The 17,968-nt window shown below is 40.7% G+C and overlaps 2 protein-coding genes across 11 annotated transcripts in view; one reads left to right on the top strand and one right to left on the bottom strand.

Moving 5' to 3' along the window:
- Positions 1-17,968, bottom strand: part of clip2 (CAP-GLY domain containing linker protein 2) — a 114,008-nt gene that overhangs the window by 26,462 nt on the left and 69,578 nt on the right. For 6 of the 9 annotated variants that reach the window (XM_069184167.1, XM_069184169.1, XM_069184168.1 and 3 more), the window contains one exon: positions 740-956. In XM_069184167.1, the coding sequence (XP_069040268.1) occupies positions 740-854 (115 nt within the window). In that variant the 5' untranslated portion in view covers positions 855-956. Of the gene's footprint in view, positions 1-739; positions 957-4,440; positions 5,072-17,968 lie in introns of those variants that run through there. The other 3 variants (XM_069184163.1, XM_069184171.1, XM_069184170.1) reach the window with 2 other exon arrangements.
- Positions 9,974-13,708, top strand: LOC102683275 (zinc finger and BTB domain-containing protein 26-like). Of its 2 annotated transcripts, none has more exons than XM_015367742.2 (2): positions 9,974-10,250; positions 11,642-13,708. In XM_015367742.2, the coding sequence occupies exon 2, from the start codon at positions 11,685-11,687 to the stop codon at positions 12,870-12,872; it is 1,188 nt and encodes a 395-aa protein (XP_015223228.1). In that variant the 5' UTR covers positions 9,974-10,250; positions 11,642-11,684; the 3' UTR covers positions 12,873-13,708. The 2 variants fall into 2 exon arrangements, with proteins under 2 accessions (XP_015223228.1, XP_015223229.1); XM_015367743.2 differs by lacking the exon at positions 9,974-10,250 and adding an exon at positions 10,267-10,944.

Genomic DNA, 17,968 nt, shown 5'->3' with positions numbered 1-17,968 from the left:
CCTACAGTTAGCATAATGATAACAAAGACTAAAAGAAAGATTTAGATTTGAAGAGCTAACTTCTAATGAAGACTTACAGTAATGAACTCTCATTATCTCAGTCCCACTAGATTTCAGATGCTTTGGGAACAGTTTCTGACCTACAAATGTTCTTCTGCCCATATAGGAAGATACAACTATGAGATGGAGAAGAGGTATCATTTGTGTGAGGGGAGAACAGGTCTGCTGCATAAAGAAAATTTAAGAATAGTCAGAAGAATATTACAAGGTGGTAAAGGCAATCAATATCACCACACAATATGCATTTGAGTTTCTGTCTGAAGCTGCTGGGGAAACTGCTTCAGTATACTTACAGCACACCTTGGGTGTTATTTCTTTCTCGTGAATCTGTGTTAAGTTTTTTTTCATATTCAGTTAAACATTGAGTGACACCACATGTAAATGCTTCCAGAAAACTGTCGACACATTTTTCTGTGTCCTGGTAGCAAATCCAAATTTTCTTCTACTGTGTAATGGAAAGAAAATGTGGGTGAGAATGAGCATTTTCCCAATCTGACATCATCTAGAATTCAGCAGGGATTTTGTGGTAAACCCAGGACAAGTAACTGTGGACGTTGTTTTCCAATGAACTGGCTGACCCTTTTAGTCTTTTACATTGCAACTTACACAAAATGCCCCTTCCAGGCAACACAATGGGGCCTCCTCAGCCGCCGGAGGGTCCAGATGAAACAAGACTTACTCTCTTTCTGTGTTGGTGCGCCTGAAGACGATCCAGCGGACGACCGTCCGACCGGGCTGGAGTGCTTCGGACCCCGGCCGGGGATCTTCAGCCCGCTGGGCTTCAGCATGCTCATCGCTCGTCTCTGGATACGGGTGCTCAAGAAAATTCCCTACTTCTGGAGGCTTCGGTCAGCATGTCAGGCCTCGCGGTGTTGGCCACCCCCTCTCATTGTCACCTGTGGAAACAAGACAACTTGCTCAGGTCTGTCAGTCTCTCCTGGGCTATTTCTTTGAGCTTCATCCACACTAAAACCATACAGCTGTATGGGTTATGTCTCACCATGAATGTCCTCCAGTAAACTTCCTTACACTTACATCGTGCTTTTCTGGACACTCCACTCAAAGGGCTTTACAGGTAGTGGGGACTCTCCAATAACACCAGTGTGCAGCCCCACCTGGATGATGTGACGGACAGATCATGTGCAACAGTGAGAAATCACTTCCCCACTTGAATTCAGGGGGAAATATAGGGTTGTTTGATTCATTAGTCCTAAAGTAGAATTTGGTCAGGACATTAGGCTAGAAATGAATAATGCTATAGGACCTTAAATGTGCACAAGGCAAGTGTCAGTCAAATCTATGTTTTATTCTATATGCACTTACAGTGTATAACAACTAATAACAGAGTACTTACTCATTTTAAATGACCTTGAAATGAATGCGTTTTTCCAGACTTGATTTCCTCCCCTGACAAAGTAACCTGCAGTTACAAGTGATAGCATTGGCACTGCAGTTTCATTATCTCTCTGAAGCAGGGCATTGACTGCAATGCCTGCTCTTCAATTGGACAACTACCAATTTTAGTGCTTTTTGTTGATGAAGTACAATATACACAGTATCATTTCTATCAGAGGTCAAGAGTCAACTATCACCTTGTTACTAGATACAGTACTGTATAACAACCAGGAGAAAAAAACATAAAAAAGAAAAACCTTTTGGTTTAAAAACATATTTAAGTTACATATTATATAGCAAACATATTAAAGTTTTACTTTGTGGTCTGCATCTCCAATAAAGTAGATTTTGTGGATCATGTGTAGATTAATTCTGACACATACTGTACAAATATGAAATGTATTTAAAAATACTGATATCTCCTGTGTTTTCTGCTTCCAAACATATTTCTCGGCCATTCTGCTTTTATGATGATCCAATACAACTGATCAAACATTCACAGACAAACCATGATTCAATGATACTCCATCCCTAGAGACACCAAAATCTCTATGTTACTTCTACAACTTTCCTTTAATCTATCACACAGTACTAATTCTATTACTAATTCAGCTGGGTAACCCCGCTGAGTGACATCATTATCATTTATGCTTTCAGCTCTCAGAGATCAGAGAGGGGAAGTCTCTTCTAGTGCATTGTTGTCATTGGGCAAGACTCAAAAAGTAAAGCACAACTCTTACTAGAAAAGGGTTAGTTCTCCAGAAGCATTGCTATCCTTGCAGATGAGTATTCTCTGGTGAAGAGTAGCAGTCTGTATCTGGAGTAATTAATCTTCTTACGTTGGTTCCAAACACGAAAGGGCAATATTAAAATACTCAGCAATAGAACTGTGTTTTACCCAATCATTTCTGCACAGCCACAATAAACCTGACATACTGTATGAATAACATTCAAATGAGTTTGGAAATCATGTTTTAAACTCACTGTCTTGCTAAATTCTGCTTGAACTGACTGGACCAAAAAATTAGGAGAAAGCGAAAGGAAGTTTTAAGATCAATGAGTTTCATTCTTATGGCTGGGAAGCAATTGAGAAGTGCCTGCAGTTTTGTTTGGTAGGACACATTGCATTTGGAGATTCAGACATTATCTGTGTTTGTTTGTTTTGTATTGGCCTGTTATTCAAGTTAACATAACTCAAAAAAAGAGAGAAATGGATTAAAAAGAGGGCCAACAACCCACCCCTTTTAGAATGTCCCAGATAGGGCACTTTGATTATTGAAATGCAGGACTGAATTCTGAACTCATTGTAAATTCCACACCACAAAAAAACAAAACAAAAACTCAGTACAAAAGACAATGATGGTATAATGTTGGCTTCAAGATACCCTACTGTCTCATGTAATAATTAGTTCACAGTTAGTTTTAGTCATTCTTATCACCTCAGTGTTACAGTACATACTAACACAATTGTTTTTGATTGCTATAACCTTTTAATGTTAGTAAAATAAACATCATTGATTAAAATAGCCTTAAAAAGATACAACTTTGTCAACATACTGTACATTGATACTAAAATAAGCAACATGATATGTTGAATGCCGTATGCTGTATCACAAAAGAAACGTTATTGTTTGTTACTTTAACACAATATTTGCAATTGTATGGGCTTCAGGAATTGTTTGGCTGCATTTTCAAACTTTTCTAAAGGAAAAATAATGGTCTAGAGACGCTGAAAGAACTGTTCTGAAAACAATCCCTTGTCAGGAAAATGTTTGTTATAAAGAGCAATCCATAACATTTGTGTTTTTGACAATGTATTCCTTAAACACCAGGTTGCGCCAAAATAACCGAGAGATTTGTTTATTTTAACATCATTTTAGTTTGATAACATACTGCATCTATTTCCTTGTTTAGATCAACAATATTTATCGTTTCAATAATATATTGGACTATGGACCAGCAGTCCTGTTCAAGTCAAAGAAAACAGGAACCGATGACTAAATAGTGTGACAGTTTGTGTTCTATCAACCCCGTGGTTGTCTTTGCTAGAAGGCAAATCATACCTTTATCAGATTTTCTAGCAAAACGGCACGTTATCGGCCTTCATCAATTTCGGAACATTAGACACGCAGTTTCTTCATTATTCACTGTATGACACGGGTTCTAACGTATTTTACTCGGCAATTCACTGGAAAACTGTGATTCTTACTCCTTAAAATTATATTCACGCCGGGGGATGGGCTGCATACAGTAGATGGCATAAACTAAAATCTACTGTCACTTTACTGTAAGTGCATGAAGGATGACCTGACATCTTTGCGCTCTCTCCGCTTAATTTGGCACATGGCTGTTACAGACATCCAAACAACAAACCAACCTTTCACTAAGAGCCAAGCATTTTAGAGGTTCTCAGTAGAGCTTCCTGTTCGTATTCCCTACAGCAATACATTTTAATGAAACGTACAGGTCGATCTATTTATATTAAAAGTCATCACCTACAGTAGATACAAAAAAGGGCGTCATAATGACCAGGTTTTCCTTTATATTCGAAAGATAGCTCCTTGCAGTTGTTGGGAGCGATTCATTTGTTGCGTAAAAAACACAACTGCCTAATTTCTGTCTGCGGAAACAAAAAGGGCAAACACCATACATTGCAGGAATAGAGAAGCTATGCCTCAGCACTGTGACAACCATTCAATCTCAGGACTTCTGTCCAAAACGCCATGCGATGCAAATTTGCGGTTTACTGCGATGGTTAAATGTCATAGGTTTAAACATGCGTTTTACGCGAAAAGCGAGCACAAGAGGCTACAGAAACGAACAGTATATACAGAATGCCTTTTTCTCCGTTCCCCCTCATTCAAGCTTGTCCATTGTTTCTCTTATTACAGCCTGGTTGCGTATCCCGTTTCACTTCATAGTACATCTAATCGCATGGAAGCTTGGGGGGTACCGCGAAAGGATAAAAAAACAAATAACAATTACCTCCAAACATCCAAGGTGCCGCGGCAACCCGTCCGAAAGCCAGCAGCCCCTGCTTTGCTCCTGCGGAAAGGGAGCGAGTGTGGACCGAGAGCCGGCGGTTCGCGCAGATCAACAGCAGCCCTGCCACTCCCTACAGCTACAGAGATGCGAAAAATATGGATGCTGAGCAGAAGCTGAAAGAAAGCGTGTGGCAAGATGCGAACCGCAGTACCGTGTCCAAACAACGGAACTACCGAGTCATCTCACTGATCAAGAATTATGCCCACGATCAGACCTCTTCGGCGCTCCCTATTAATGGCGATAACCTCCACGTCGCCGGCGCTTTTGTCCGGGCGACACGAACAAGATTTTGAGAATAACGCAGCATCAGCAGCGCCTTTAGTAACCCAGCCGCCTCGGTTTTGTGGAGGCGACGGGAGCCCGAATTGTGCGCTCCTGTGCTGTTTCGCAAAAGGAGGGGGGCTTCTGTATTTTTGCCCCTTTCGGCGAAACCCTCCCAGTTAGTTCAGTCACCCGGACTCGTTTCACGTTTTTTTTTTGATTCAGTTGACTGTGTCCCTCCGGCACTGGTGGAGCCAGACAAAAGAGAAAACAAAGTAGAAGGAAGACAAGCGAGGAGGGAGGAAGCGAGGAACTCTGCCAGCTGCTGCAATTCAAAGCGCACACTGCACAATGTGCTCATTTTCTCGTACCCAGAACTCGTGTATAGAAAGGATGGAGATGTGGCGAAAGAGTACAGCTTAACACATAACGGTGTATTGTAGTTCAGAAGTACATTCAGTGTAAGGGTTGAAATGCCCAAAAAAACTCCAGGCCTCTAACTGTTAACTTCATTGAGTTTTAAATGCGCAGAGGGCTTTTGGAATTCCAGCCTGAACGCTGGTGAATGGATACATTTCTATCGCGCTTAGGGTAGTGTAATGAAACCTGTATCATTTTTGATAGGTGACCTACAATACATCGTGTTGATGCCACTTTTGTTTTTTTTTCAAATGATCACCAATCATATACCCGGGCAAATGTTGGCATAGACAGAGGTCACCTCAATAAGGTTGCAAAGTACGCAGTACACAGGTGACAGAAGAAATAAAAGATTAATACACGCATCGGGTCCCGTTCTTGAATTCTAGGATTCAGGCTACACCCAAGCACTGTAATAACGGCTTCCACATCTTAATTGGGTACACACTGATTTGTCAAATTGTTTTCGTTTTCCGACACTGAAATTAACCTAAGAACGACGACACAAGCATACATCGCTTCTCCGTTTCGTTGTCAAAATCGAACACAATGTATTTGCCCCTCGGAGTCTCGCCAGTTGTATGTATTCTTTATATTCTGTTAAACTGCAGCATGACGCTGACGTGTTAGTGCATGATGGCAAAGTCTCTGCCTCTATCCAAAATGGATCTCTGGATTTCTAAGTGCTCCCAATATCAGTTTCCGTGTGCACTTGCCTCACTTATACAGTATAATCAAAGCAGACAGGAAGCACTAGTATCTGTGGCTAGCTCTGATTTAGAGTAACACCGAAATAACGGAATTATTATTATTATTTTATTATTATCAACATCACTGTTCAAATTATGCACGAAAAGTAAGGCCTTGAAACTTGCAGCAATTGGAGTTTCCTACATAATTCAGAGTATTCGGACAGTTCCTCAGATCAGCGCATCACCAGAGCGTGGAAACGCGATTGGTTTAGTGAGGGCGGCCGGTCAGTCTTAAGCGAGGAGAGCGGGATGTATTTTATTCATGGGAAAGTGCGGATGGGGGTGGGGTGAGAAGAGTGAGGGTTCTCAGGGGGTGAATCAGGCAGAAACAGGAAGTGATCTTTTTTCCCTGGGCTGTGAGCGCACAGCCTGGAGTGCGCTAGATGCCATGATCTGACTTAAGAAACAGATGTTCGCTTTCTGAGGGGAAGCGATTTCCGGTGATGTTAGGTTTGCAGCTCAGAAATGAACCATTTGTAGGTTGAGGCTTCCTTAACTTCCCAACTTTGCAGAACGAGTTTAATGTATATCCGTTTCTGGCTATTTTGTATTTACCCTGAATAGCAGGGTCCCCCAAAACAACACAGAACCGCAGGCAGAGTTTCATCCAAGTGTCTCCTTTATAAAAGTCTCCTTTAGCTCTGCTTGCATGAATGAAGGAAACTGGTGGGAGGGAAATAAAAACAAAAACGATGAGCCACACATTCTTTAGAAATGGCATGCCAGCTGTCACACAAATCTCACAAGTAAATAACTGGATTAATGAAAAAACACTTTTTCAGTCATATTGACACTTTCTGAGCCCTCAAGATTCAGAAATGGGAAACTGACAACATACCAGAGACGAATAAATAAATTAGACTTTGACTCTTTGACCATTCCAACAGTAAAGGCAGTACTGTATGTTATACCAGATGGCTAATAGCATTCTCATAAGTTGGGGGTTAACAATCCCTTAACAGAGCATTCTTCTTAAAAACAAACATATAAAGGGCCCTTTTCATAATAGAGTTTAAAGAGTTCTGAAGAATATGTTATGCAAATCAACCAGGAGATAAAAACAAGTTTCCAAAAAGTTTTGTTACCAGAAGAGAAAAATACAAGTTACTGTATTTGCATTTAATCCCACTTATATTATACCTTGGTTAAAGCAAACACAATCAGAGAATTGAACAAGCCCAATCAGTGCAAAAGACCCCAGTGCAAACAAAATAAAAAAGGAAAAAACAACAACAGCATTTTTAATCTTTAGCTGATCTTTCTCTAAAGATTCAGAAATAACATTTCTTCAACTAACTCTGTTAGGACGTCTGACATTGAACTACAGTAGGATGACATTATAGGCAGGATGCAGAAGGAAACGTCTGTGATTCTCCTCCTCCTCTCAGTCCACAAATGTAACAATTAAGGAATGCTTTAAAATCAACAGCACATTCCTTCTCGCTGTAAGCACACGTTTCAAAATCACCGTGAACTGTTTCGCTTGTCGTAATAGGCACGTACTGTATGTGGCATCAAAACCCAAAGTCATTCTGTGTGAAAGGGATGACTAATTCTGCAGTCTCAATAAAGCTATTTTTCCTGTTTGTACTGGGCGTCACTCCATCTCATGGCCTCACTGGCAACTTACAGATCTCAAGGGAAGCAAACAATTTATGTCACTTGTCAAAGAAATGTCAAAGAACTGCTCATCTAAAACTTGGCTGTACTGTGCACAAAGATTGTTTCTCCAGAACTGCTATTATTATGTGGTAGGCTTTTGGTCAGGAGTGTTCAGCCCTGACCCTGGAGTCGCAGTCCAATTAGATTGATGGATTACCTGTTTCTAAAAATTGGAAACACCTGTGAATTACTGGAAATACAGATGATTTAAGCAAAAGACATGTATTCTTTAGGAGAATTCTGTTTATTCCTAGTCCTGTTTGTCTGCAGGCTTTCATTCCAAATCATCTCTTAATGATCTTAATGAGCCAGCGCCTATCCCAGCAAGCAGTGGACCCAGGGTGGGATACACCATGGATGATATGCCAGTCCATTGCAGGAAAGACATGCAAACACAAACACGCACACACTCACACCAGGACCAATCTCCCCACAAGCCAATTAACCTACCAGTATGTCTTTGGACTGTGGGAAGAAACCAGAGCACCTGGAAGACCCACACAAACAGAGGGAGATCAAAGAAACTCCACACAGACAACAGATAGCACCCCAGGTCTAAGAATTGAACCCAGGGCCCTCTTAATAATGTAAATTAGCTCATGATTGTCTTAAATGGACAAATTCAACTGCTTCTTCCAGCGTTTTAGACATTAGTTCTTCAAAGAGACAATTACATCCTGCAGACATACCAGCCTTCTGGGACTGGGACTGGGTGCCTTTAGTATAAACGTAAACATGACTATTGCAGCCAGTAACCCAGTACCTTCAAATGAGTAGTATTCATCTTTTCAGTCTTCCTTGCTTAAGAGAAGTAGGGAGTTCAAAATGGAAGTTTTGAAAGGGGTTAAAAACACAAGGAGGCAGAACTAAAATTAGGACAGAACAACAAAGTGCACCAATCTGACCAGTCTGTTTCGAATAATGTTTGACCCAGGATACAGCCCACTTCTCCACAGCTTTCATCGATCCATTTTCTAACTGCTTCTTCCAGGTCGAGGTCACTGGGGAGCAGGCACAAGGCAGGGTACGACCTGGATGGGACACCAGTCCATCACAGGGCACACACAGACACAAGCACACTCTCACCAGGGCCAATCTCCCCAAATCCATGACTAGCAACATATTTCAAATTCAATGGTATTGGATGATTTTATGGTACAGCTGTTTCTGTAGCTGATGGCTACTTTAATAGATCATTGAAATCCATAGTGATGTAGTTCCAGTCATAAACTAAAGAAGCAGCCAAAAAATAAATGACTCTTTTTAACTCTTTCAATGCAGTTCTACAAGCGACACGCGCCTCCTCTCGCTCAAATGTGGTAATAGAGCCCCATCTAGTGGGGATAGTTTGGAACTGCATGAATCCGTGCGGCTTTCAAAAGCAGACTGGATAATACAAGGTATGAGTTTTAGGTATCAAAACGACGGCCATCCTGTCTGCATTGCAGAAAATATCATTAAAAAGTTTGTAACTTAGAGTTTTTCACTAATGAGGATAGTGGACAATATATGTTTTATAAACAAAAATATGCTGGGAAATCAGAGCAACTTTTAGGATGGAAATTAAGCAGTGCTTTTTAAGACTATCAGGGCTATCAGGCTTTAGGCTATTAGCGACATTCAATCTCATCAGTCAAGTATGCAATCAATCATTGAATAAACAGAAAACCCTTATCCAATAGGCATTTTCCCGGTGTCCCATTAGGGCTGCGAAATTAGTTAGGCAGTACTGTACGTCATGAAAAACGGGAGTTTGTACACCAGATTTTCATTACAACCCATAAGAACTGATATTTGTTTAGATATGAAGTTAAATTAATAGAAAACTGCAATCCAGACAAACAACAATCACAGTTTAATCAACAGGGGATCGTGCAAACCACAAAATCACAACAAGGCAACGTGAGTTTAGGAAAAGCCTGTAAACCATTAGCTGGTCGCAGTACACGTTGTGGAATTAGGGACCCTACAGAATGAAACCCTTTTTAAAGCACAACGATAACAGGTTTTTAAAAATATACACTTAAGTATTTAAATCCTAAAAGAAGTAGAGCTACTATTTATATTTAATTGCATATGCATTATGCCTTACAATTCCAATTCAACATAACAATCAAAAGAGACTTTATTGATTAAATTGTTGGATATCTTCGAAAGAACAGTGTCTTGGGCAGAAAAAGACAGAAGGTACAGTATTTAAACGTTTAAGACAATCGCGTGATAGTTTTCTTAAAGCAAATGCCCAGCCTATTGGCACATCATGAATAAATGCATAGAGGGTCTTCTTCAAGACACAAAAAGCAGTTTTTAAACACCGTTTCTTAAATGCCTAAAAACACTTCCGCTCGGCACTCCTGGCATGCATTATGTTAAATATAGAGAAAAAAGAGACCTAAGCTTTTGTCATGGTGTGCGGTTTAACCAGATTGCAACCAATTAAGTCCAATTTCAAAAAGTATAATTAACACCTGAATTGAAGACGTCAAGGTAAAATAAATAAAAAAAACAAGACAAGAACGGACGCCGAGAGTTTAACTTAAATGCGACGTTTTAAGCACAGGGGATGAAAAATGCTTAAATCTCACAGCGCCGCTGCCATTTCAGTGCTAGAATCGGCTAGAAGCTTCTAGCAGAGAAACGCCTGTCACTACCGCGGTACGCTTGTTTATAAAATCTACAATTCTTTTGGAAATACATTAATCTCTTGTATTGCTTTTAGTACCACACTCAGTTTAATGACGGAATTAGCAAAGGATCTGTTTTCTTAACGGGGTCGTTTTGAGTCTGTGCCACCGCCAACTTCGCGCTACAACCTCATCAGACTGTTTCTCGATTCAGCGCCGATTTGCAGGGCTGATCTGGAGTGACTGCAGTTAGACGTACACCACGTGTAATTACAAATGCATGGGATTTGTCAATAAATAAGAGAAAATCTTGACGACACATTATAAACAAATGGCGCTGAATTTAGTCAATTGACTTTAAAAAAATGCGCATCTTTTTTGGGGTGGATAGTGCAGGTACAATAGAAAACCAAAAGAAACCTATAGAAACTAGATTCCACCTGAGGTCTCGAGTGTAAGCAACCATACTAATTGGATACAATGCGCAATCTAATAATTTGTAACATTCACATAAAACTGATAAAATAGGAAGTCGCACAAACGCATGCAGTGACCAGCAAAGTTCTGTTTCCTCCCCCACTCTTTTTCTTAACCCCGAGTTGTTCTCATTTGGATTTTACCAGCATGTTATTTGGGATTTCTACAGGTAAAACCTTCGGTTTAGTTTAAACAGGACTAATACAGCTTCAAGGATTATTTTTATGTGTCTGATAGCAGTGATGACGGTAAGCACGCGTTTCTTCAGTTTCATTCGCTTTGTTACACCATAAGATTAGGCTGGACTGCTACTCAGCTGGCCCAGCGGTCAGCATTAGCTGTCTGTGTGGAGTTTGTTTGTTGTTCACGTGGTTTTCCCCCCTCAGTGCAAATACATACTGGTAGGCTTATTGGCTTATGAGAAAGTTGGTCCTGGTGTGGGTGTGTGCGTGTCTGTGTTTGTGTGCTTGTGCCCTGTGACGCAGGCTGTATCCTAACTTGTGCCCGTTGCTTGCTGGGATAGGCCCCGGCTTCCCTGTTACCTTGAATTGGATGAAGCTGTTAGGAGATGGGTGGATGCTACTCAGCTCTTATTTATTCAAACAGTGTAATATTTCTATGTACTGAATGTTTGAACATACCCTTGGAAATGGGCACAATTTGGTGATCCTGAGATTCAGGGATTGAAGGGGAATCTGAGGCTCATTGAGTCACACTTGGACTATAGGAGTCTAAGTTACTGAAGTTAGTTTGACTCATATAATAGACATGGGTCTGGTTTGACCAGGTTTGACATTTTGGATTGGTACTTACCAACTGTGAATGAGTGTGCCAACATTTTATTTTTAAAAAAAGATCCATGAAAATCCAAAATCAATGAAAAACGTCTGGAATATTTCTTATCAAGCCATTTTATTTCAATGTCTCCGTCTTCCTCGTTTCCAGCACAGCCCGTCTCCAGGTCATCTGTTTAGCAGCTCTGACCACTATGGCCCAAGAGGGGCCCAACATCCACTTCCGTTTCATGAATTACGGCAACTGGATGCTGCAGAAGATGAACATGCTGCGGGAACACGGACATTTCTGTGATGTAACGGTCCACGTCAACAAGACCGCCTTCCAGGGCCACAAGGTGATTTTGGCAGCCTCCTCCTCTTTCTTGAGGGACCAGTTCCTGCTGAAGGACTCCAAGGAGGCCTCTGTGTCTCTGGGCCAGAGGCCAGAAGTAGCTTTGGATCTCCTGCAGTCTTGCTATACCGGAGTTCTGGAGTTCCCTCTGAAAGACCTCATCAGCTACCTCATGGCAGCCAGTTACCTGCAGATGGGGCATGTTGTGGAGAAGTGCCAACAGGCAGCAGGCCAGTACCTGGAGCCCAACTTCTCTGTAAGTGGCATCAGCCTTGCCCAGGAGAAACTTCCCTTCTGGGATCCGGAGCCACACTCCCCAAGAGAGGGTGCCAGTCAGGAAGTGGAAGAAACCAGTGCCAGGAAGGACACAGGAAGCAGAGCTAACCAAGTTCCACACATTTCTCTGGAACCGTCTAAGTTGGACTTAAAGGCTGAATCCTCTGAGGGTCAGGATGACGAGTGTGCAGTGGTTTCCCTGGAACCTCCCCGGGTCTACAGCCAGGTGGATTCCGGACACCGCTTGGCCGAGTGGGTCAATGCAGAAGACCTGGTCGTATTGAATAGTGAGCTGGAGTTTCAGGGCTTGCAGCCTCCCTCTGCCTTTTCTGCCCAGGATGGGAGCTCTTCCAAGGCTGAGGGGTCCAGGGCAGCTCCCCAGGAAGAGCTGTTTAAAGGGCCCTACCAGTGTCGAGTCTGCTCTCGTGTCTTCCGCTTGCTGGAGAAATATGTAGTCCACATGAGGGGGCACAAAGTGTGTCTGTGCCTGCGCTGTGGGAAAACCTTCTCCCAGAAAGTGAACCTGAAGCGTCACGTGCGCAGCCACATGGGCTTCAAGCCCTATCGATGCCACCTGTGCCAGAAGGTCTTTTCCCAGAAGGTCTCCCTCCAGGACCACATGAATCTGCACAGTGGCGCCCGGCCGCATCACTGCGGATACTGCGAGATGCAGTTCACCCATAAGCCAGCTCTGCGGCGCCACCTGCGGGAATTCCATGGGAAGACCGGCTCGGACAGCTTCAACGATGAGATTGAAGAGATTGTGCTCTGATTAGACTGGAACTCAGTGGAGGTGCCACATGCTCCCTTAACATTCACGCTGAACTCTTTTACCAGAGAAATCGGTGCTAATAAGACACTAAAAGAACAACCAAACATTTAGTACAAACATGTATAGCTACAGAGTTTGTACAGAGTTGTAGTCTGTGTTCAATCGTTATGCATGATTTATGTAAAAGTGTTTTTGTTTCTGAGAAAGTGTAAATCAGGGTTCGGTAGGTCTTGCTCTGGTGAACGCAAATACAGTTAGTCTTAAATGTCCTTCTCTTTAGATATTGGGAGTACCTGTTACTGATCAATAAGTAATCAACTCATTAAAACGTAATCTGGTTTATCTGTTCCTTGAGGGCTTAAGGATTTTTTTTTTACGTTAGTAAAAGTCACCTGCTTAAGTGATCACAGTACAGCTGTTGTGCTGAACTGATCACAATTAAATTGTTTCATCCTTAGAAACTGGTGGTTTAATGGTGTCCAAAAAAACCTGCTGGACAGGGTATTCGAAGAAATCGGAGTTCAGCTCTCCAGTAGCTGAAAACCTTTGACCTTTAGATTGGTCCACCTAAGCTAAATATGAACTCTGTTAGGTCATTAAGAAAGAAGGTGGGAAACAACATCTCAGACATTTAAACCCTCTGGAACTGGAGCTGTGTGCCACTGGTGTATGTAAACACACACATAACACACACATTTTACAGCTGAAATATAAAGTAAAGCATAAGAAAATGTTCGTCAAACTGTTTTGTGCAATGAAAAGACATACCAGTAGGGTTTTGTGTCACTTTGAAAGAATTCTGCAGTGCCTTTGTTCAAATAAACAGTAAATTTCAATTGAATTTAGTTTTTACCATGTTAATTTAGAGGAACTTGATTAAACACATGGGAGTCAGTAAACTGCATACAGTACGTTGAGTAAAGAAGAAAAAGTGTCCTTATATAGGGTGGCATGCTAGTTTGCCTTGCAGTGCCTCAAAGCACTGGGGTCCAGGGTTCAATTCATAGGGTTCTGTCTGCATGGAGTTTTTATGTTCTCCCTGTGTTTGCATGGATCCAAAGACATACTGGTTGGTTAATTGTATTCTGTAAAATTGTCCCCGTTGTGAGTGTGAGTTTTGTGTGTGTCCTAAGATGTATCCATGCTTAGTGCCCGTTGCTCGTCTGGCACCAACATGACCCTGTACTGGATGAACCTGTTCAGAAAATGGATGGATAGATATTCTAAAACAGGTTTTGAGATGTTAACAAACTATAGAGGATTCCTGCTTCAGGATGGCTGTTGGACACACACAGCCACACAGCTTTAAAACAGAATCCCTTGGGATAGAAATGGGTTTTATAATACAATTAACCATAAATGCAAATAATTGGAGTGGTACTGACTTCTGGGTGCATTTACCTATGATTTGGTATATACCCGTACATGTTAGACCTTAGCACGGTTTTTGCAATGTTATCTGATCAGAAGTATAGGAATTACCCTTCAAGGCAATTGCAAGCAAATGTCAGATCTGTGACCCTGTAAAGGCCTCTACTCATTTGTAAAGCTGGGATGTCTACTGCAACTGTGGAGCATCTTGGCTTAGTCTGAACATCAACACTGCATTCTAACAAAAGCTAATAAACAAAAGCTGACACACTAGATTACCGAGTTTAGCACATGAATGTTGAAAATTGTTTTGCCTGCCACAACTCTTTTATCAGAAAGAAGTCTTCTTTTTCCACTGGAGGGCAGCATTGCATCATTGGATAACAGCTGTATTTCACACTGTTGAGTTCTACCAACAGTATTCAGGACAGGTAAAAAGAACATCACCATTCATGTTGCATTTAATACACATCAAACAGCATTTTGCTCTCAGATTTCATTTTTTTTCATCTATTGTATGGAATTTACTGCCTGTTACATTGCTACTGTTTATTTCCTCACAGTACTGCAATAATCACCTGGATATTTTAAAAGAAGACTATTCCATATTGTAAGTACAGTATGTTATAAAAATGTTGGGGGCATTGACTTCGTACTCCTTCACTCTACAAAGAAGTAATAATACCCAAAAAAATTTTCCTCACCTAACAGATGTTATCTTCAAAGAGAAGACAAATTGACTATACATAGTGCAATAAAACAAAAATGGACCTAAATAGCACAAATATGCCAACAGTATGTATGGAACGCCCCAGCACAGAAAATGCATGGGTTCCATCTTCTAAAAATATAACTAAATATATGAAAAATGGGAAAGAGTTTTCTTTTTTGTCTTTTTCCTTTTAGGAACAGTTTGTATTTGTAGTTTTTTATCAATAGTTTACTATAATTTAATTCACCAAGGTATGCCTCAGTTTTAAAGGTTATATTGGTCTTGAATGCACAATGTTCAATATATATGAGATCCGAAAGGAAAACGAACATTTATTACACTAAGGCTAATATATAGTATTTGCATTCAAAGCTTTTTCTGGCAAAGCTGACAATTATAACAATTACAATGTATCTTGTTTTTACCAGTGGAGAGAGCTCTTGCTCTCCTGAAATTTTATTTTGTCTTAGAAATGAGCAGATAAAAATGAGCAAGGGTTTTTTTTAGCAGACATCTTTCTCATAATTGTACTCTTTTAAATAAAATACCAAATCGAAAACCAATTCGTTTTTCTTTGATTGCCATCGTATATTTTTTAGACTATGAAAACAATTGACAAATTTGCAGCACCACACAACCATTTAACTCATTAGCATGCATAATGCAAAATTCTTAAACCTGCCAGCTCTCTCAATACAATTAAATTACTGACAGACACATTTCTAAGGAGAATGAAGCAATCAACAGTCATTTGTTGAAACACATAACACATTTCTAGATATTCAACATCTCTTGTCAATAAACATTCTCCATCTGGGAATTAAAGGTTCTTGATAAAAGGTAAGATTGCTTTTACCTTTGTGGGTACTGCCAAACCCATCACAGTTAACTGGTGATTTGATTACGTATACATATCATACTGGAAACAGGAAAATACAACTAACGACACTTAGAAAAACCAGAAAGTATCCTGCTTTGCATCTGTTATTTGTTGGGATTTGCTTTGGCTCAATCACGACTATACTGTATATAGTTAGAAAAAGGATGGGTGGATTCTCGTACAAAGGCATTCATTACTACTTTATGCTGCATGGCCTTGACTTGTTTTGTACCTGTACTTCTTTATTTTTTGTCTCCAATGTTTTCTTTAGAAGGAATTGAAGGGATTGGAGTCTGTGTGTCCTGTCCAGGGTGTCCTCTGTCATTCACCACCGTTAGCTGCTAGTCAGAACCGCGAGACCAGGGCTTAGATCATTTTGGCTTGCCAGGATAGGCTCTGGCTCCCCAGCGACCCTGAACTGGAAGGAATAGTTAGAAAATGGCTGGATGGATTGAAAAGCTTAGTGTGGGGGCCATTTGACTAATTACAGTTCCGGCCAGAACTAACATTCACGTGTGAGACAACTAGGTCAACATCAATGAAGATTAGGACATGTTCCGAGGAGATATTTACACATTGTCGGCTTACAGTGTCTAACATTCCCGGTCTTAGCTACTACTGAATGAATCAAATTCAGAATGCATTTGAATGAGAAACAATGAAAATGCTAAGTAATTGTGATAACAATGTCTTAAGGTAAATTAAAATCTTTGGTACGAGTGTATAATGTCACATATTAATGTGTTAGTGTATACAGTATCATATTGTATGGAATTCTGAATCCTCACTTCAAAGTGATACCGTTTTATATTCAAAGAGTGTTCAGTCTTACATTGTTCTCTTGTACTCCTGAAGTGAATAACTATTGTAAAAACGTACTAGTGGCTGAGGTTGGGGGGACGGGGGGGTAATTTTGGGTTGCAGATTTTGTTGTAAGTGGCTTGCTGGGAATACTGTAGATGCAATTTAAATATACAATGTTTAAACACACAGGAGAATCACAGGTCACAGGTACTTATTTTAATTTTATTTCCATTAAGTTTTGAATCAGATCCCTCATCCCACACACATTTTTTGGCTTGTTTTGTTGTCTTATCACGTTGTGTCAGGTGCGTACATCTTTCGTGAAAAAAAAAACGTATTCTGTGTGCGCGGAAACTTAGCAAGTAATTATTCATCCTCTTTAATGAGATCCTAATAGACTTTATCTTATTAGAAAACATCTATTCTGTTTGTTGTCTGTAATTAAAATGAAAAGCAGGGATTGTGGTAAATTCACATCAATGAAACAGCCAGCCTGAGCAACAGCCCCAGGGCAAAATTCTGCAAAAAACATGCAGCTCTGAGTCTAGTTTGAAGAATTTTCCCCTCATAATAAAAGAATCCTATATTATCTGCTGTTCTGGGAAAGTATTGATTTTCCATTAAAAATCAATGAACACAAATATTTGTTTTTAATAGTGCACGGTTCATGAGCTTATTAAATCGTTAAAATGTATTGGGATTCAATACCTACAGAATGCACATTCCAGCAATAACTGTGTACAATGGAGTGCCTAAACTCCAATTGATATGTTAATTCTAAGTTAAAAGCAATATGTACTGTAGACTCCTCTAGGCTGGCATCCAGTCCAGGGTGTATCTCTCCCGGTGGTCTTTATCTGCCCATTCGGGTCACTGTGAGCTTATATTGGACTAAGCAGTTATGGAAAGTGAATACATGGACTGGATAGTCCATCCCAGAGTCCCAGTGAGGATTACTGAAGATGTGTATTATTCATGTAATTTGAATAGACGGCATAAACCCACTCTTTCTGGACTTAGTAGTCTTTAGCTATTGATGTCTGTCGAGAGTGCTGATAGGAGAGCATCTGTACCACAAAGTCTTGTTTGAACTCCTAGTAGCGTCAAGATCTGAAGACCAGCTCTGTGAGCAGGATCCTGTCTTTGGATTCCACTGCCTTGCACACAGTGGTTGTGTCATATTTGCATTGGTAGGCAGTGCCACGCAGCCCCACTGCATGACTAATCATGCAGTCTGTTCACAGATCTCTTGAGCTAATTGTGCATCTTAGAACAGCCGGCACAGAAAATAGATGGTGGGAGAGGGAATCAAAGTCAGCCTATTGATGC

This window comes from Lepisosteus oculatus, chromosome 26 (genome assembly GCF_040954835.1).
Source record: "Lepisosteus oculatus isolate fLepOcu1 chromosome 26, fLepOcu1.hap2, whole genome shotgun sequence".
Classification (NCBI taxonomy): domain Eukaryota; kingdom Metazoa; phylum Chordata; class Actinopteri; order Semionotiformes; family Lepisosteidae; genus Lepisosteus; species Lepisosteus oculatus.
This window is presented reverse-complemented; position numbering and strand designations above follow the sequence as displayed.